Genomic DNA, 20,383 nt, shown 5'->3' on the forward strand with positions numbered 1-20,383 from the left:
AAACATTCAGAGATGGACTTACACACTTGCTTTACTTCTCTCGGGGATAACTTTGTCGGAGATGAAATGCCGGGTTGCTAGCGAAGCTCCACATGCTATCCAGACCACCGACAGGTCCCGCATGCCACAGCCGCTCTATCACGTGATGCATACTGCTCCGACGTGCTAACGTTCTGAGGTGAGTTACGGCGTGTTGCAAGTTTTGTGAGGTGCTTTCGTGATATTTAATGGATCGGATTACATTTTTTATTTTTCTCCGATATCCGATCCAGTAATTTAGGTCAGTATCGGACCGATACCGATACGTAATATCGGATCGGTCCATCTCTAGTCTCCACAGTCATTGTGCACAGCAGCCTCAATATAAACCACTTGGTAACTAGCCAATCAACTACATTTCCTGGAAAACTGTACATACATCATATCTGTGTGCTTCAGAGGCTGTCTTTCAACTCCCCATGGTCTTCACTAATGGATGAATTGCATGTTATTCTTCTTGTTCTTTTAGGTAATTTTGGCATTGAAGTCACAATCTTTTAATCAACAGACTTTCAGTGTTTTATGTTATTTGTCACATTTACATATAATTCTATTTTTTTGTAGGAGTTGTTTCCTGCAGTCAAAATGGAATTTCTGTATCAGTACTGGAAGTGACAGCCCAACCTAGAGACAACATCACTCTGTATTGCGACTGCAAAATGACCATTGGAGTACATATAATATGGTACAGGAAGTGTTCTCATGATAACACTGTTGTTTTACGGTACAAATCTGCGTCTTGGTTTCCTTTGGAACCTTTGTCTCATTTGCACTTTGTGAAGAATGAGTCCTCTAATTCCCGAGACCTTGTGATTTTAAATATCACTGATTCTGATGAAGGTCTCTACTACTGTGGAACAGAAGAACAGCATGGGGAAAATAAAGACTGCAGATTTGTTTACACATATGGAAATTCCACAAGAAGACTCAAATTAGGTAATTGAATTCAATGCAATTCAGTTTTATTTATATAGCACCTAATCACAACAAAAGTTTCCTTATGGTGCTTAGGTAAGTTTTTTCTTTTAATAAATGCTGTGGGTTGCATTTGTATGTATTAAGATTAAATAGGAAAATATTTGCTGTTGAAAAGAAAGCAAAGTCTGTCATTTATCGAAAATATGCAAGATTTAAACTATTACAAAATTACCATGTTTCAATGTTATTATGCAATATTACTTTTTTGTTTGTTTGTTGGGCCTAAGGTGACAATATGTATGTTTTAGTCACTATAGGAAAACCATTAATCGTGCAAGAACAGCGTGTCATGGATGTTGGTGTAACCCGTCTGTCATGGATGATGATGTTCACTCCAGCCTTTACCATTCTCACCTCATTCTCCTTTATTCTGGTATATCACACTTGTCAGAAAGCAGGTACATACTTACTATCTTTCCTATTTTTGTGCATAATAGCTTTTTTTTTTTTTTGAAATGTTTTATTCAGTCATTTTGCAGAGTCATACTTGTTATTTTTTTCCACAAACCCAATAGATAGATGCTTTTAATCTGTTTAATATTACACTGCTGTTGTGTTCATTTGTGCAGAAAAAAAATCGCATCATCATCAGAAAAGATTGAGTATCAAACGACAATCAAGGCAAAATATGGTAACCAAGGTTCCCTTCATAATTTTGATTTGTGCTTTTGTACCTTATGCGTCACATTCACAGGTCGTTAATATTAACACGCTTGTTAAATGGAAAACTAGCATTGCAAAACTAAACTAACTAACTAATTACAAATGTTATATTGTTTTTCAGGATGAAGATCTGTGTTTAACAACAGTTGTGTTCCTGTCTCAGGACGCACAAACACATCATTCAGATGACAAAGAAGAAATAAATAACTAGCTTTGTCTTTAAGTTATATTTGTAAGGTTTACAATCAAAAGTACACGTTGTTTTTTTCAATCTCTCATTTTTGGTAACTCTGTCACTGTGTTTTTGTCATCATTCCTGCAGTCATATATGTTCTTGGCTACTTCTTAATTAAAAATATATATACACCGCGTTCCAAATTATTATGCAAATTATATTTTTCTCTGTTTTTCCTAAATAGTCAATTCAAATGACAGTTGGCATAATTTTCGAGTCATCGACCAATAGAGTATATTTCAAATGTTACTGAACAAAACTCCCAATGAAAACAGTATGTTTTTCAAAAATAAAAAACTTAAAATCCACTGTTCCAAATAATTACGAACACAGAGTTTCAAAAGATTTAATAGGTTGTAGAGAATTGAAAATGGTCATTTGTTGAATTTGCAGCATTAGTAGATCAATTTCACTGAAATCAAAAGCTATTTAATCAAAAACATCGTAACAGGTCAAGTTACATATTAACATAGGACCCCTTATTTGATAGCAGTTTTACAATTCTTGCATCCATGGAACTTGTACGTTTTGGGAAAATGTCTACTTGAATGTCTTTGCAGGATGTCAGAATAGCCTCCCAGAGCTGCTGTTTGGATGTGAACTGCTTCCCACCCTCATATTTCTTTGCTTGAGGATGTTCCAAAGGTTCCCAATAGGATTGAAGTCAGGGAAGAATGGGGACCACACCATAAGTTCCTCTCCTTTTACCAGCCAATGATGCAGAGGTATTCCTTATAGCATGAGATGGTGCATTGACTTGCACGAAGATGGTTTTGTTGCAGAGGCACAGTTCTTCTGTTTCTACCATGGAAGAAAGTGGTCAGTCAGAAACTCCACATACTTTGCAGAGGTCATTTTCACACCTTCAGGGACCCTAAAGGGGCCGACCAGCTCTCTCCCTGTGATTCCAGTTCAAAACATGTCCATCTGGACCATCCAGGCTTGCACTGCACTCATCAGTGAACAAGACTGTTTGAAAATTAGTCTTCATGGAGTTCTGGGCCCACTGCAGCCATTTCTGCTTGTGAGCATTGGTTAGGGGTGGCCGAATAGAAGGTTTATGCACAACTGCAAGTCTCTGGAGGATTGTACACCTCCAGAGGCACCAGCAGCTTCAAATATGTGTTTGCTGCTTTGTAATGGCCTTTTAGCAGCTGCTCTCTTAATCTGATGTATTTGTCTGGCAGAAACCTTCATCATTGTGCCTTTATCTGCACAAGCCCATCTGTGCTCTGACTCAGCCACAAATCTCTTAACATTATGGTGATCACGCTTAAATTTTCGTGAAATATCTAAGCTTTTCATTACGTGTCCAAGGCATTCAACTATTTCGCGCTTTTCAGCAGCAGAGAGATCATGTTTCTTTCCTATATTGCTTGAAAATGGTGGTCTGCTTAATAATGTGGAACATCCTTCTTTAGTAGTTTTTCCTTTAATTGGGCTCACCTGGCAAACTAATGATCATAGGTGTCCGAGATTGATTTCAGTGATGCAAAGAGTCCTGAGACACTATTCCATCCATGGGCTTAATTGAAAAACAACTTATTTAATCTTTATGACACTTCAACACAATTTGTATAATAATTTGGAACGTGGTGTATATATAAATTTTTGCATATTGAATAAGCAATATACTTTACAAAGATTTCTGAAAACAATATTTTAAAAAAAAACAACAAAGTTTTACAGGTGGACAGGAAATATGATAATCATATCACAGCACAAGGTTCCTGCTTTGCACCACCTGGAAAGCTTAAGCTTTTTCTGTGAGTAGTGTGTATATTTTATGGTGAGCGAGCAGGTAGGTCCTGACCCTGCAGAACATAACACTAACACTAAAAGTCATGGAAAATTAGCACAATAGCTTCAGGAAAGTCTGTGCTATTTTAATGCAATATATGATAGTCAATTACTAACTAAATAATGCATGTGTGGTCTATATTCTCCTTTGACACTGATCTCATCTATGCCAAAAAATAAAACAGTCATTAAATATTAACAGATGCACTCTCTTACACCTAACAAAGGTAAAAACTAAATGCCATACAGTCTGCTACTATTAATATTTCATTTGTATCTTCTTTTAGTTGCTGTTTTTTATGACTTTGTTTTTGTGAGTTTAGTATCTGACCTGTTTACTCTTTGAGTAAGAGTTTGTGGACAGAAAGAACAATGCAGCATGTCAAATTAATCTTAATCTAATGAAACAAGCTAGAATTAGACAATATTAAGAGCAGTAAGTTTGGAAGGTTTTACTGAGTAAAAGGAAGAGGGGAGTGGGAGAGGGAGGGTTTCTGATCCCTCAACATCATGCAGAAGCATCACATGCTGACCTAGACAATCCTGACATCTATTGGAGATGACAGGTAATGAACTAAAAACTTCTTAACAAACACTTCTCTCAACAGTCAAAGCTAAATTATATTGTTTTCTTGTCCTCAAATGATTGCTGGAAGTTTGCATCATGACTGCGTGATATATATTCTTCATTTTAATGAATCTGTAATGCACTGTAGGGAAATCATTAATGAGTTTCCGTGTAACTGTGTATGTAGGTTCCTCTCAAATGCAAGAGGAGTATGGCTGCTGCAGTGACAATCTTTACACTAACTGTGATTTTAGTGTAGTGTTTTTGAGCCATTGCAGTTACTTCAGTTACAGAATTGACTGTTTTTATGTAGTGCTCTCCATGGAACCAGAGATTACAGCTTTTTAATAATGGTTTTAAGAGGTTTAAACATTTTATAATCATGATGTGTCCTGACCATGATATACTTTGATACCACAAAACGGAACTTGAGGATCTTTACATTATTCTGTTGAATTTTAATTAAATAAAATATTCAGGAGACAGAAGTCTTGTTGGCTATTCCGAAACACTTAGTTTTCAAAAAACTAAACACTAAAAATAAAAATTAGGAGGTCATTGTCTGCTTCCAAAAAGTTCATATCTGTGATTTTCTTCTTGACATCAAGGAAGTGCAGTTCACAGGCAGGTCTGCTTATTATGCAAGTGGGGATAACCAATATTCTGCAATTTGGAAGTCTTTTTTTTTCACAAATGACACATTTAAGATGCTGTAGTTATTTTCAGGATTTTATTTTAACACAATGGACAGCATTTTTAAATTTTACCAATTTTGTAACCTGAGTTATCATCAATTTCATATAAATCAGTAAATAACAGCCCATTTATTCATGACACAGTTAATCAGTTTTTCTTTTCTAACACAGGGGAAAACATTTTACACTCATGGTACTTGACACTGAAACAACTTACAAGCAAAAGTGCAGTTCTCTTTGTTGTAGCATCAATCTGAGTTATTTGTCCCTCGGGTTCTGGTGGTAAATACATTTTTGTTGTTCTTCTATACATGAACAGGTCAGCTGTTGCTCACATGATAATAATAATGCACCCCTCTTGATACATTCTACCTGAATCTTAGTCATCAGGACCTAACACAGTCCCTAGAAATTTCAGAAGAGTTATCTCTTATATCATAAACATATTGTTTCTCATTCAGCCTCCTGTTATTTATTTTCATTTCACAGTTTTCAGAGAGAAACACATGTGTAAAACCTCAACTTATAGATTATTATTTTTCTTATGACATCACTGACCCCCTTCATCAGATCTGCTCACTTTGAGCCAGTACTTTGGACTGCTCATGGCATATGTTAATTAGTGTACTGTTTGCATTTTTGTGAATGCATCATCAGGTAGCTTTCTGATGCAAAAAGAGGGTTTTGTACTGTTGCACACCATTGCCAAATCTGGCTCTAAATATTATGATGACAGCTGTGACCACTCATTTTGCTATTAATGGCTTTCTTGCAAGAATTAGACCGAATTTCAACTAATTAATCCAACTGCGAATATTTTATTTCCTCAGTTGGAAAAATAGTGTAGCAGTGTTGTTCCTTTGCACTCAGCAGCACTGCACCTCTGATTACAACTGGTATAAAAATACTTAATTATTGAAGAAAAATCTTCATATTTGAAGCGCTTAAATAAAAAAACTAAGTTAAAACAAGAAAATGATTTAATGCCTGAAAACAATTAATGAGCTTTAATCATTCAATAACATAAACAATTTAGAAATTAAATATGTGATTCTTAATACATTAATTTCAGAAACTAAGACAGCTATAATAAAAAAATTTTACATTTGTTGTTTTACAAAAAATAAACTAATCTCTATGCTTGTAAGTTATCAAAGCAAAACTAACAAACAAAAAAAATAGGGAGAATTCTTAAAGAATAAAAACTATGATTATCTACTTTGTGAATCCTGATCCATTTCAAATCTTGCTACTCACTTATCTACTTTCTACTTTCTATCTACGACTACTTTCTGCCTAACACAGAAGTAATCAAAAATCCTCCATATTAGCAGTGCAAACAGTCAGCAGTTTCATTTGCGACAGTGCATCAGAGAATCATTTTGTCTACTTTGTTTAAATCTATCTGAAGGCCGTTGTTTAACCACACATCAAAAGTGCTGATGGCGACTGTAAATGCCATTTAATTGCAAAGGGGCTAAAGAAAATAATACTGAACCATCTATGAAAAAATATAGTATGAAACTATTACAAATATTTGTTGTATAATAAATGATTCTTTATTGTGCTGCATATTTTTAGAGCTATTCAGCCGTCAAACGTGTTTAAGGACTCTAACAATTGCTGTGGTAATTAAAATTAAAAAAAAAAAAATTAAATAGGTAAATAAAAACTGTCTCTATTTTAATGTTCATTTAAAAGCATGGAGTTTAACCCTAACCCCCTAAACCCTACACAAAATTCAATTCCAGTTCCTTTAAATTGTCCTTTAATGTTGATATATATGTACATTATGCAGCTGTACTGAAAATTTCCCAAAAATTTCTAACTAGTCAATTTGGATAAGTTTAGGAAGGTAAATTTAATTCGGACATCACAAAGTTTAACTCAGTTTCTTTTGCACAAGAATGTGTTAACTTTAGCACTGTATTAAACAGTTTTGATTGAGTTTCTAATCTTTAAAATGAATTTAAGAATTGCCACTGTCATACTGGAAAGAAGCATCTGTTAAAACTTTTAATCCTTCAACCACACATAACTATAAAAAAAAAACTAAACTACTATATCAACCATGTGTATATAAGACTTAGTATAGAAAGTAAAACCAATTACTAGTTAGTTTGCTTTTTGTCATTTTGACTCTGTAGGAGTTTAGATAAAAGAAGATGGGGTTGGCTTTGAATCTTCTTTTAAGATATAACCGCTATTCTATAAACAAGATGGTCAAGATTAACTGGATACATGTCCGATATACAGCTTCAGAAAACATATAAAGAAACCTAAGGTGGTTGCAGTAAATGCTTGGCAGGGCATCTCAAAAGATTAAATGTAAAATTTGGTGAAATCCATGTGTTTTACATTTCATTAACTAAAAAGGACTTTCATCCAAGGATTAAAAACAGCCCTTAACTTAATCTTAACTTTAACCTTAACTATTTTTGATTACCCCTAAAATTGGGATAGCGTGTATAATAATATAATGACTCCAGTTCCTTAACAACTAATGCAACACTATAGTTGAACCCCTTGAGCTAAAAGGTTTGTAAAACCTTGACTACTGAATGTCATCAAAGACAATTCGAAACTCAGTTTCTATAAAATGTTCAAAAGAAAGAAAGAAAAAAATCAGCTGATTGCCAGAGTTTCCGAAGAGCACCTTAAAGCTTCTCTGGACTCGACTCATTTTTCTTTTTAAAGAGATTTTTGAGCTTTAAAGGTTTCTTGCTCTTTTCCTTTTCCTTGTTCTTGTCATCTGCGGCCTCCGAAGGCAATGAGGGAGCAGGAAGGACAACCCTTGGTTTTGGCAGAGGTGGCTCCATCTCTGCTCGCAGCCTGCCAGCAGAGAGGTTTGTTGCTGAAGACACGGAGCTGCATGATTTTTCAAGGATTCCATCATAAACGAGCTGGCTCAGTGGCCCAACAGTAAAAAAGTCTGATGAAGACTTCCATGGCACCTGGGAAGTTAACATGAGATCAGGCTGCACATTGTGAGCTGCCAATGAACTTGATTCTGATAACTCTTCCCTCAAGATGAATTGTTTAGGCATTTCCCTTGGGATATCAACTCTATCCCAAGAGATTTTTCCAGTAGGAGTGTCTATGGTGCTTTCAGCATCCTCTCTCGGCATTCTTGGCATTCTCCTTCTGAGAGAACCAGCAGACATTTCAAGTTCATTTCTCAGTAAACCTTTACTTGTTGATGGCTCTAAACAAAACTCTTGCATCTCTGTAGAGGATGAGGTGTCCACAAGTGCTTCGAGTCTCTCTCTGGGCAGTATCTTCATTGAAGCAACATCTGTATAATACTCCAGCTCATCTCTAGATATTTTTCTTGTTGGTATTCTGGTTGTCTCAACTATTTTGTCTTTTGCTGATCCCCTCACAGAGGAATCAAATTGATTTTCCCCTTTATGGAACGCATGTTTCCTGGAACCTGTGTCTTGGGAAACTCCCATTGAATCTCTAGTAATCCTTCTGGAGTCAAATAGATGCTCAGGATCATCCCTTGTCATCTTTCCTGAGGAAGTGTCAGTTGAAGAGCCCATCATATCTTTTGATATCTTCCTTTTTGCTAGATCCGCTGATGCTTCTACTTCATCCCATATCATCTTCCTCACATCTATTCCCAAATCACTTCTTTCTCTGAATGTATTCTTTGAGGGAACTTCTGTCAAATCCCCCACTGTGTCCTTCTCTACTTTCCTGGGTGAAAACTCTGCATCTGTCTCATTTGAAATTCCCTTTTTAAGCGCAACATCAGTGGAAAGTCCAGTCCTGTTGCGTGACATCTTCCTTGATGTTGAATCTATACATGACTCTTCTGCAGACATTTTTAAAGAAGATGTTTCCAATGAAGTATCCAAGGTTTTGTCTCTAACCATCTTGCTACAGGCAATATCAACAGAAGTTTCAAGGTCTTCCACTGACATTTTGTGAGGTGGCGATTCAACAAGAGCCTCTACTTCTTTAGTTAAAGTTTTTGTAACAGGGCTCTCAGCAAGCAGCTCAGTGTCATCGTGATAGAGCTTTCGAGAGGAGATGTCAACAGCAGAACTAGGGAACAGTTTGCTGAGAGGAGGAGAAGTCATATACTCTGAATCTGAGAACCTTTCTTGGGAATCTCTATTAGTGAGAGAAAGGAAAGGAAGCATAAGCAAAGAAAACAGGAAAGGAAAAAAAATCAAAGGACAGCTAAGGCTGGTATAAAGGTAGGATAAGAAAGTGGTTTAAAAATGCACAGCAAGTGCATTTTTAAAAGTTGGGAAAAGGCAGACATACTGTTTTTTTAGTGTTTTTCGAAAATGTTCCTCTTCCTCGTCATAGGAAGAGTAGGGAGTTCGGATGGGGATAAGAAGGTCAGGGTCTGGGGAGATCATGGTGGCTGATGGTTGAGGAATGATCCCTGAGCGACGTGACCGACGTATGGATACCCGTGCTCGAGGAGACCGTTTAAGTGGTGCAACTGCAACTGGTGAGAAACAATTATTAAAAATGAAGAATTTATGCAGAGCAGATCCTGTAAGAGCAGAAATTAATATGTACCCTAATTTTCATTCCAGAACACTACTAATTAAACTTTGTCTGTGAAGCTGCAGTAAACGTACGGTTAGAGAAGTTTGGTGATGTAGGAACAAGGATGGTATATACATATATGTGTACGTATACTAATAACACCCATTAACAATATAGTTAACAATTTCTTTTACCTCTTTAGTATTTCTGTTATTTGTGAAGCGTTATTAAGGAAGGAATCTGAGCTCTGTTATGAGTGCTTGTTTTTCTTTTTCAGTCAATGAGTTTGTGTATTCTTAGCAAAACACAAACTTATCAGCTACTTAACAAATCCTTCACTTTGGAAATATTTCAGAGTTTTGAGGTTGAACACTGCATACACTATTGTACTTTGATTCTGATCACAAATTCAGTTACTAGAGTTATTTATCTTTCATTCTAAAAAGTTTTAAATGTGCTGTAACTGGGATCCATTTAATATTGGAATATTTTTTGAGACAGAGGATAGTTTTGTCATATATCAGGTTGTTATTAAACTCATATTTGCAGGCAATACAAACCAAATAACTTAATGCGAAATATTAAATTCAACGCCTATTTGCATACTTCTGAATGCATTGATTGGAAGTGTGCAAATCACATATCACGTTCCAGATTCCAATCAAATCTAACGCTGTGTGACACTGACAATAACAAGGACTCAACTAAAGCCTTAAAAGCTCCTACTTCCTGTTTCTTACCTGGTATCTGAGGTAAAATAGGAGAGGTAGGCTCATCTAAAAGATCCTCTATGGAGCCATGAATGGAGCTGTGGCACGAACAAGATGACTGGCACACTCTAGGCAACCCCAGGGCAATTGAGTCGGAGTAGAGTTGAGCAGTGAGTTTTGCTAAACCCGGATTCCTGATGATGGGAAACCCACAGAGGAGCTCAATATGTTGCCAGCGATGAAGACGCTCCCGCAGGCAGGCTGTTACTTCAGACAAGGCATTCCTTTAAGAGATCCAAAAAGCTTTGTGATGTAATTTGTTGAATCTTTATATTGACAGACACAAATACCTGCACAGAGGTAACTTTGTGACTCACTTGGCCTCCAAAATCTTGTGGTCTACTTGGTCTAGAGAGGAGCTGTGGGCCACGTGGAGTGTCCCCAGCACAGAGTTTCTCTTCTTCTTAATCTTCTCTGCCTAGAAAAAAGCATACATATGAGTCTGGGCACTTACATATGAAGGATAGTCACTATAAGCATTATTACTCTTATGTTGCTATGCATTACCTCCTCCTTGGCAGTGGCAAGCTGTAGTTCTGCACTCTGCTTTTTAACATTGTAGTACTGCACCTCTACCTCATGTGTCAGCTGCAGCCACTGCTGAAGCACCTCTGTGACAGACCAGCTGGCTTGCATGTCCTTCTCGGCCTGCTTCAGCGCTCCACGGACCTGAAGAGGTGGCAAATGTTAAAAATCATCAGTATGCAGAAAATAATTTAGGGTAAAATCTTCAGGCCTGACAAACTAGGATGATGAGTGTCTTGCATTTGTGAAGCTGCTTGCTCTCGCTGCAGCATTTCTACCTGTTCCAGCTCCTCCTCTGCATATCTGAGGCGGCTCAGCTCACTAACAGCTCCCTGCCTCAGCTCATGCAGACGATGAGCCTCTTCCTGTGCCCCCATGATCTCATCTCTCATCTTCTCCTCTAGGCTCTGTTTTTCTTCTGCCACATTACGCTTTTCTTCCTGGGCTCGCTCCAGTCTGAGTAAATCAAAGCGTGTTTAGTTCAATCACACAAAGCAAAGGCAATCCGGTAACTTACAGTAGCTAAGAGACTGACAGAGAGAAGAAAAAAAAATCACAGTTCTTACTGTTCTTGTAGTTCTATGAGGCTCTGTTCAGCCCTCTGGAGACTTTCTAAATCTTTCATCATTTTAGATATGTGGACTTTGCTGGCTTTGTTCTGAGCCTGGGCAAACCAGCAGCCGCCGACTCCCATCACAACTGACACAATGAGCAGCAGGTCTTTCATGTAGTTATGAGGGGGCCCTATGATTGAATGGACATCAGATCGCTTTAAATAATAATCACATCAAAATGTATTTCTATAGCACATAATAATACAACAAAGTTGAGCAAAGTGCTTCACACTCAGTCAGGGCAATAGCATAAGACAGAATAAAAGAAACAGTTAAAAGGAGGGCAGGATACAATATGAACAATATGGGTAAAAAAAAACCCCACATAACTAGCCACAAAATAGCATACTAATTTGAATCAAAAGCTAGACTAAAATAATAAGTGATAATAATAAGACGCAATTTAAAAGATTGGACTCTGAGGAACGAATATAAGGAGGGAGGTTATTCCAGAGTCTGGCAGCTATGACAGCAAAGGCCTGATCACCTCTGGACTTCAGACGAGACCTCGGTTGCGTCAGGACCATATGATTGGAAGATCTAAGCGCCTTATTAGGGATAGACAAATGGAGGAGTTCGCATAGATAGCTGGAAGCCAAATTGTTTAAAATTTAAGGTAAATTAAAAGGTAAGCAAGAGAATTTGGAAATTGATGCGATATTCAACAGGGAGCCAATGTAAGTTGGCTAAAACTGATGTGATGTGGGCATAATTTCTAGTACCAGCTAAGAGACGTGCAGCTGTGTTTTGAAATAACGATATGAACATTAAGTAAGTTGAAACGAAAGGCCTTAAATGTAAACCGATTTAGCAACTTTGCTGCCTAATCCATCATTTAATGCTGATTTTAGATTAAAGGTTAAGAGGAAGAGTAATACAAAAGTAGTTATGCAATGAAAAGAATGGCAACAGGACATGAATGTATCTTTCCTGCTTCAAAGACATCAAAGCTACTGTCTGAGGGAATAAAGTGAGGATTTCTTCTTACGTGTAGGTGGTCCGAACAGAACAACATCCAGAGCTTTGATGGTGAGCTTCTGTTTGTCTCTCTGGTCCTGAACTCTTAGCTGGCCACTCAGGAATGAAGGCTCATTAGCTGCAATCCTACAAATGGATTTTATGGTTTTTATTTTAATGGCTTATTTGGGATTACCAAAATATGCATACATGTGTGTTTTTAGGGTTTCCAGGGTGACGAGCCCTGCCTTGTATAACATATGTATGGTTGCCAGAAGAGAGTTAACAGTAGCAAAAGAAGAAGAACAATGGCGACACATGTTGACTACAGATATCACTGTGAATCAAACAAACGGGAGAGAATGTGGTTCCTTCAAAACTTAATCTGAGAATATAGTTTCTAGAAGACCAACTTGTTTATGTGGCGAATTGCCTGTACACCCTCTTCAGTTATTCTCACCTGGGGAGTGTGTTTCCATTGACCTTAAACTCTTTAAAATTTCTCTCATACTGTGGCAATTCAACAAAATCCTTCAGCCAGCGGAGCACGTCATCCTGAGTCCAATTATGTACTAAAACAAAACAAGATCAAGTTTCAGATAAAACATGATACTGGACACAAACACACACACACACTCTGTTACACCCGGATACCTTCGGATGACTTCCAGCTTCTCCAGAGCTCCTCAACTGTGATGTGCTGGTCTTCTCTGTGCAGGTTGCTGTGTTTGTTAGTCTGTTGCTGCTTCATGTCTTCAATAATGAACTGCGACATTGGAGAAAAACAGTACAACAGAGTGAAAATAGGACTTTTTAAAATTTTATTATGAGGTACAACACTAAAATGCGAAGATAAGTGTCACAAGGACATCATATTGTTTGAACTTTATGTCCAGGATAAATAGAGTGAGTGCTGGTGTGAGTCATGTGCTTAGATTTCAATCTAGGAATAAGGAGCGGTTGTTTTTAGTTTGCATTTATTTAGAATGGTTGCAGAACCATAAGTGTGTGTTGCAAACTTCAGGGATTGCGTGTGTGTGTTGGTGCTGTCTTGGAATGTGTGTTTGGCTCTAGACGAAGGCTTCATATGATGGCTAGAGGAATTTTGGGACTTTGATGAGCCCAGACCCCTCCTCTGACATCTCTATGGTAACTGCAACCTGAGCCCCTGGATACTGTATCCCTGAGCTGCATTCTGGAAGGCAAAGGCATTAGAGAAGTCTAGGTTGATTACCTGACGCACATACAAACAGTATAGCAGCATATTAACGTTGAGGAAGTTTACCATTCAAAGAAATCTCAGGGGGGAAAAAATTGTCATGACACACTGCTTACTGTTACGAATGACTACAAAGGTCACCAGTGTAACGGTTTTCTATTTGTGCAAACCAATTTTTGTCACTGAGCCAAAGGCAAAGTTATACTGCTATCCTTGAAGGAGCATTTGACTCTAGCAGCAGTGATGACACCTGTTGTTGCACTGCTAAACACTATGTGCATCAATCATGCAAAAACATACAAGCACAGGGATTAAGTAAAATAATTCAATAAATAAATAAAATAAGAAAATGGGTTACATATTTCATGAAGAGCAAGGTGTCTACCTCCACACTCTCTTCCACCTCAATCCCCCCATCTTGGTCATCATCCATCATCTGATGGATGCTCCGAAGGGCCTCCAAGCTGAAGCGATCAGCCTCGCTCATGCATGGTGGAGACACTACGGCGCAGGGGTCTGCATGGGTGGGAAAGGCAATAATAATACATCTCATTATTTTTGCTCAGTTTATTCCAAAAGAACTTTAATTTGCCAACTTTACATCGTTATTTAAGATGATCTATAAGAGCTTTTCATTATTTTGGCTCACATAGCATCATCTATAATGTCCACAAGATCAACATGGAGAGCCTGGGATATCTTACTGTCTCCTTTGTGCATTTGGTAGTTATCACTATATCTCAAAAAAAAAAAAATCCCATGTAATAGCAATTCTAAATTGCATGTTCATCCGCTGGGAATTACACTGTTCTGTTTAAAAATGGTTAAGAGTCCCGAAGTAAAGTACAATAAATCTCAGTGTCCTCTGTCTGATTCTAGGGAGGTACATTACTTGCATCCTTTTCACTCTTAATGTTTGCTTTGTTTTGTGTATGTATCCCTTTTTTCCTAACAATATACTTAAAATACAATCCTATCAACCTATTAAAATAAAACCAAAGTAAAAGCAACACCATTTCAACCCAGATAAATTAGAATAAAATGGAAGACAAAATGGAAATTAAACCAAGTGCCCAGTCAGTACAATACATTAGCTGAGAGTTAACAGTTTCCCTTTAAAATCTACTTATTAGTTAAACAGACTGCGGAGGTGGTTATTTCACTGGCTGCATTCAATGTCAAGAAGCATTGAATTTAATCGTTATGTGGTGTTTCTAATATAAATAATTTCATAAATACTGTACTCAAATTCTTTTTTGGTACTTTTAGTACTTTTTTATGACATTAGGAAACTACCCAAAGTCTAAAGTTCCAGTTTTCTGAATGAATTTATTAGAGTTAAATGGGCTTAAAACAGCTTTCACAAATTTTAGCAAACAAATAAGGTTTTAGGATCAAGCCTTCACTCCATGAAGCAACACACTATGAGAAAATGTGCAGGAAATACATTTCATTGAATCATAATGACGACTCATTATGATCAAATCGACCGTTGTAATTTGGTTTAAATCGTACAGTGAGTTCCTGGCTTGAGTACAAGTACACTGATGCATTAGAAGATGACGCATAGCTTTCCGTCATCTGTCAGTTTGCTGAGTCACAGCCCATTTTCGTCTCAGTGCCTCTCAAGTCTGAGTGTTTCAAGGGGCAAGAGGCTGAGAGTCAAAGGTCTGCTAGCTGAGCCCACCTCGAGCCACCTCCAGTGATGCTAACCACTCTGTGCCAAAAATGTAATGAAGAAATAATCCATGAGTAAAGAGAGAGAGAGGGGAGAAAGCAAGAGGGAGAGAGACTTCTATGGAAAAAACAAACAAACAAACAGAGGATTCCCATTTCGCTGCATCCTGCCCTTAATCTTCTTACAAAAATATCGGCATTTATCTCTGAAGGTTCTTGTTGTGTTTTTTAATATGAAGCAAATCCTCTGGGAATTTTTGCATTTTTAGACAGTTACAACCACACGAGCCATATGTTTTCTTCCTGTGCAAGATTATCTTAAAACATACACAGATACATAAACACAGGGTATGTTTTCAGAAGGTTTCTCAAGTAAGGAAGAACAGCAGAAAGTAGGAGTAAAATGATTTCAGATTATTAACTGTTTGAATGATGTAGGCATCTCCTACTCAACACAAGTGATGTGCTCTTTTCATGATAAGTAGGAGGGAAAACTCATTTAAAATGTTATAGCAGAACATTTGGTAAGCCGATGTTTCACTTGCTGCTGTCATAACAGAAATCTATGACAGTTACAGGCTATATGTTTTTGTTCTTCTTATCATCACCACAGGCAGGAGAATCTACAGTAACGACATATTTTATAAAAGCAAAGATATTATCCCTCGTTTGCTGATGAAACTTGAATTCCAGAATAAGGAGAAGCTGCTTCGATGATGGAGCTTCTTCTGCCTCACAAGGTGGTGTAAACAAAGGGACCTAAAACAGTGTTTGTGCCTTTACTGCTCACTTTGTGTGAGAATTGATGTGTGGTGCTGTTAGGAATCACTTATATTTAGGGACAACAATTAAAATGAATTAATTACTGCCAGGGTTAAGGTTGGGGCAGCAACGAGTAGAAAAGGATTCCAGGAAATAGCTGTAGGTCGACGTAAATGTCCTCTGTAGCGATGGGAAACACAACTGTGAGTTTGTGCGCAGGGGATTGTGTGGGTTTAACGATGTCCCTGTAGGACCTCCACATAAAAACTTTCCACAGGTGAGCGGAAGCTGCTGGAATCCTGAGAGAGTGGAGCACATTGTGGCACGTGTATATTTAGATTAAATTGTCAGAACGCTATTATTAACCCCAGCAACAAGTTTGTGCCCGATTAATGGACACGTGTTTGTTTGTTTGTTTTTAACAGATAAACAAAAACAACAAACAAAAAGTTCCTGTTTCCTAAATATATTTTTGGCAGCACGTGCAGGTTGCACAAACACCCCAAAACGGAATTCTACTAACAGATGCTCTAATAACCTGATGGTTTTCTTTTAAAATAAACAAACAAATAAATGATCAAGGTTAAATTTCCAGGTTAAATTTTAAAAAATGAGTCTTTCCTTAAGTGTAAGTGTCAAACAGCCGACTATTACCGCTATAATCGACGCAACATCAACAGTGATAGTGCAGACTTAAGATCCAGTTTAAATACTTAGGCATGCTTTAATTTCTTTCGTGTTTTCTCTTTTGTTGGCGCCATGCATCATTCAGTACATACGCGCCGGGTCGAAACTTGCGCTCTCACCGGGGATGGTAACACCCTCGAGGTCCCCGGCAACTTGTGCGGCCCAGAAGAGCGCAGCGGGGAAAACGAGCAGTAGCGGGGACGGAGGGAACATTTCACACGGATGGCAATGTTGTCGTCCAAAGCTGAGAAAGTTCTCAAAATAAACGAATAAAGAACGTATACATAACCAAACCCCCGTTTCGGAGGCACCAGCGACAGTCTGCGAAAAAGTGTTAAGCGATCTGCGTTGCTATTATGGGTACATCCAGAAGGGAGATGTGATAGGCTGCTGATGTTCACTGGAGAGATCTGGCAGTGGCACTGGTGTGCAGATTGAAACGTAAAGTTTAGGTGGGTAAAAATGATATATAAAAAAGTTGTAATCGAAGCGTAATTCAAACACAAAAAGGATTAATCAAAGTTTTTCAAACTTGCGCATGATATTCCAGGAAAAAGACAAAAACAACATCAAAACATCTGATTCAGATATAATAAATCCATATTCAGTGTGATATAATCATCAGAATAAATGGTCCTGGGTGAGATACAAATTTTTTTTTTTTTTTTAAACAATCCAGTTACAACTTAAAGGCACAGCAGTTTAAATGGTGGTTGATCTGTTTTCTGATTTTTATAATCCAACTAGTCGTACAAAAGGTTCCCTGGCCTCTCTCTCCCTGCAGCCCTTTCCCAGAGATGTCATGTTCTTCCTCAGAACTCCACCCCCTCACTCCATTTGCAGCATGGGGGCCTCTTAATTAGTTTTCCTAACATATTTCCCAGCCATACAAATGGGGGTCAGAGTTAGTTTCCTTTTCGTTAAGGTAGGGACAACCGCTATAATACACTGTACACTGTCGAGTGTAACCCTTAATGTTTGGATGAGGATCAATTAAATCCCATAGATCTCACTATTGGAAGTATTTCCTGAGATCAGCTAATGATTGGCTGTCCTGATATCATCGCCTGACTGTCTGGGCGAGGGAGTCGTATCTGTGATTGGAATTCTTCAAGCTATTTGAAAGGGTTTTGCCAATGTTTGCACAGCTGTTCATTAATGATGTCTATATGTAGCTATGCCATTTATTACATGCTCAGATGCACACTCTTGTTAAAGTAAAAGCATTGCTAGAAGCATAAAGAGAGATGGACCAAAGCAGACCACACGGATACACAGGCATACACACCAAACACACAAACATTAACAGCAACAAAGTGTCAGGTTTCATTCCAGCAATACGGCTCCCAGTTTAAAAATAAGTCAGACAGATTTGACCTCTATCCCGGGTAGCATGCTTCAGTGGATAGTGTCTAAGCAGGCCCCAGCAGGAAGTGAGTATACAGCATGTTTGGTTACATGATAGACAGAAACAGGAAAAGAGTGCATACATATTCATCAAGATTATGCACAGATACTGATATTATCAATTCACCAAGACATGGACACTGGAGGAAAATTGAGTCAGGATATTGTGACTTGGTGATGCAGTAATTCACAATTAAATATTTCATCAGGTAGGTATATTTCCAAATATCTTAAATACCTCTGCTCCTGCAGACCAAGAGAAGGATCAAAGACATCAGTTTTTTAGGGCAATTAAAGTTGGAGCTTCTAATTTCATCATTAGTGTTTAAAAAAAAGAAAAGGAAAAAGAAAGAAAGAAAGGAAGAAATTAAGAGATGATTCACCTATTTTACATACCGGATGAGTCCAGTTGTTGTATGCTTAGAGGATGGTCACAGAAGGGACATTTACACTTTGTTTTTACAGTCTAACCCTTTACTAGAAGCACCTTTTGTCACATCAACAGCTATTTTGAAATAAGTAATAATTCAATTTAAGCTAACATGTCTTTGAAACAGAGCACCAAGTAAAAAAAGAATCATGCATATACAGACAGAACAAGGAAAGCCCACATAGAACAGTCTCAGGAAGGTTTGACTCAAGACTGTTCATGCAGGGCTTGAAACAAATAATTCACACTGGGAATTCTTCTCCTACCCGTACCCTTCTCTTCATCGTCTCACTCTTCTTATCTCTTATTCTTGGTATAACTGGTACTAAACTAGTTATTATTGCCATGAAAACGCATTTACAACTTATACAGCATAACAGCATAATGCAATAATATCTTGTCAGCTTGTACAAAATTAAGCAAGTCAGATCCTGTAGGACTAGGATGTTACCACCTTGGTATGATCAAACTTTTATCCTGTACCTCTGGGAAGTCGTTTATGGGGTCACACTCTGACCCCCCCCACACACACACAGTATTCTTTGTTCACATGTATACCTATGTAAGATGTTATATGTTAATGACCCTATGCATATTCATGTAATCACAATAAAAGGAGTGCTATGGGGAACCTGGCTGAGAGTCTGACGGAAGTCAAGTGGTGGAACGACACTTGGCTCCAGGCAGGTCTCCCTCATGCATGAGTAACAAGAACTTTGCCTACTTCGTGTCTTGCTTGCTGTGTAATTATATTGTCTTCAACGTTCCAGCGAATAGGTTCAAGCTACAAACCTATCAACCTCATCACTTAATGACCCAAAGGGCAGCCAAAGATGACTATTAGCTCTGCTGAACTTTTGTTCAGGCATTGTTTGAAAAAACTAAATTCAACAAAAGGTCAGCATCAGTATGACACTAATGATAAATTGGTTTACTGGGAAGAGATAGTATTTCTTTCCCCCAGTACATGAGCTCACTTTAAAACCCTTTAAATCTCAGCTCAAACTAAAGATCAGCTCTTCAAGAAAGCAAGACATTTTTGACATTCCTCCTTTGCTTCTTGACTTTCTCTGAAAATATGCAAGCGATAAGACACTTTTTATAAAAGGCTTCACTTATATGTGGGAGAAAAAAATGACTGCTGCTGTATGCATTGCTATGGTAACAGGAGGAACTGCTTGTTTAGATTTGAGACCCAGTACAGAGAGTACAAAAAGAGCAAAATCATTAAAGAGAGAACACTCTGACAGTGTATTACAGGCGCCTCTCTCTCTCTCACTCACACACACACACACACACACACACACACACACACACACACACACACACACACACACACACACACACACACACACACACACACACACACACACACACACACACACACACACTACATTCATTAAAAATTTCATCTTTGATATAAAAGAGAAACCAAAACTGTTCAGTGGCCTGGAAAACATAAAACAGCCAAGCCAATAACTGCAAGCAGGCAGAGATATCTTCATTTTCTAAAGTGCTTCCAAAGACTGACTGACTCTTTTTCATTGCAACACACTCAACTGTTAACGACAGCAAGTAAGCTTTAAAAAAAAAAAAGAAAAAGGTGAGAAGCTGTTGTCTGACTATTACACACATGAAAAGCAATTTTCATCTTGACTCAACTGAGAGAAAACAGGAATGGGAGGCAACAATATGAAAAACTCTCTTGGTAACAAACTGATCTTACTATGCAGTGTATCATACAAAAATGTACCTCAGAAAAAACTTATAAAATACAATATGAATAAAATAATATAATAATATTCCTTGGTCCATAAAACTATGTTATTCTTACAAATTTTCCCT

At 37.7% G+C, this 20,383-nt stretch overlaps 2 protein-coding genes across 3 annotated transcripts; one reads left to right on the forward strand and one right to left on the reverse strand.

Annotated features, from left to right (window-relative positions):
• Positions 1-471: 471 nt before the first annotated feature.
• Positions 472-1,891, forward strand: LOC146630642 (uncharacterized). Its single transcript, XM_085356591.1, has 5 exons — positions 472-508; positions 604-975; positions 1,275-1,415; positions 1,587-1,648; positions 1,802-1,891. The coding sequence occupies exons 1-5, from the start codon at positions 472-474 to the stop codon at positions 1,889-1,891; spliced, it is 702 nt and encodes a 233-aa protein (XP_085212717.1).
• Positions 1,892-4,981: 3,090 nt separating this feature from the next.
• LOC146630643 (stromal interaction molecule 2-like) lies at positions 4,982-17,465 on the reverse strand. Of its 2 annotated transcripts, none has more exons than XM_085357014.1 (12): positions 16,821-17,465; positions 13,961-14,091; positions 13,011-13,122; positions 12,817-12,928; positions 12,388-12,503; positions 11,352-11,529; positions 11,064-11,241; positions 10,768-10,929; positions 10,578-10,678; positions 10,231-10,484; positions 9,257-9,446; positions 4,982-9,100 (listed from the first exon to the last, which is right to left on the reverse strand). In XM_085357014.1, exons 1-12 carry the CDS (start codon positions 16,912-16,914, stop codon positions 7,636-7,638), a joined length of 3,093 nt encoding a protein of 1,030 aa, XP_085213140.1. In that variant the 5' UTR covers positions 16,915-17,465; the 3' UTR covers positions 4,982-7,635. The 2 variants fall into 2 exon arrangements, with proteins under 2 accessions (XP_085213140.1, XP_085213139.1); XM_085357013.1 differs by having other exon boundaries at positions 16,794-17,465.
• Between the last annotated feature and the right edge of the window lie 2,918 nt (positions 17,466-20,383).

The sequence above is a fragment of the Diplotaxodon limnothrissa genome, linkage group LG6 (genome assembly GCF_057381915.1).
Source record: "Diplotaxodon limnothrissa isolate DT_005_m linkage group LG6, D_limnothrissa_male_GT1.1, whole genome shotgun sequence".
NCBI lineage: Eukaryota > Metazoa > Chordata > Actinopteri > Cichliformes > Cichlidae > Diplotaxodon > Diplotaxodon limnothrissa.

Excerpts from the sequence above, each read along its gene's own strand:
- LOC146630643 (XM_085357013.1), bottom strand. The coding sequence starts at position 16,914 with ATGTTCCCTCCGTCCCCGCTACTGCTCGTTTTCCCCGCTGCGCTCTTC. Across the intron at positions 11,242-11,351 it reads CTCATAGAACTACAAGAACA|ACTGGAGCGAGCCCAGGAAG; the intron begins GTAAGAACTGTG and ends TGATTTACTCAG. Across the intron at positions 10,930-11,063 it reads CAGAGGAGGAGCTGGAACAG|GTCCGTGGAGCGCTGAAGCA; the intron begins GTAGAAATGCTG and ends CCACCTCTTCAG.
- LOC146630642 (XM_085356591.1), top strand. The coding sequence starts at position 472 with ATGGATGAATTGCATGTTATTCTTCTTGTTCTTTTAG. Across the intron at positions 1,416-1,586 it reads TCACACTTGTCAGAAAGCAG|AAAAAAAATCGCATCATCAT; the intron begins GTACATACTTAC and ends TCATTTGTGCAG. Across the intron at positions 1,649-1,801 it reads GACAATCAAGGCAAAATATG|GATGAAGATCTGTGTTTAAC; the intron begins GTAACCAAGGTT and ends ATTGTTTTTCAG.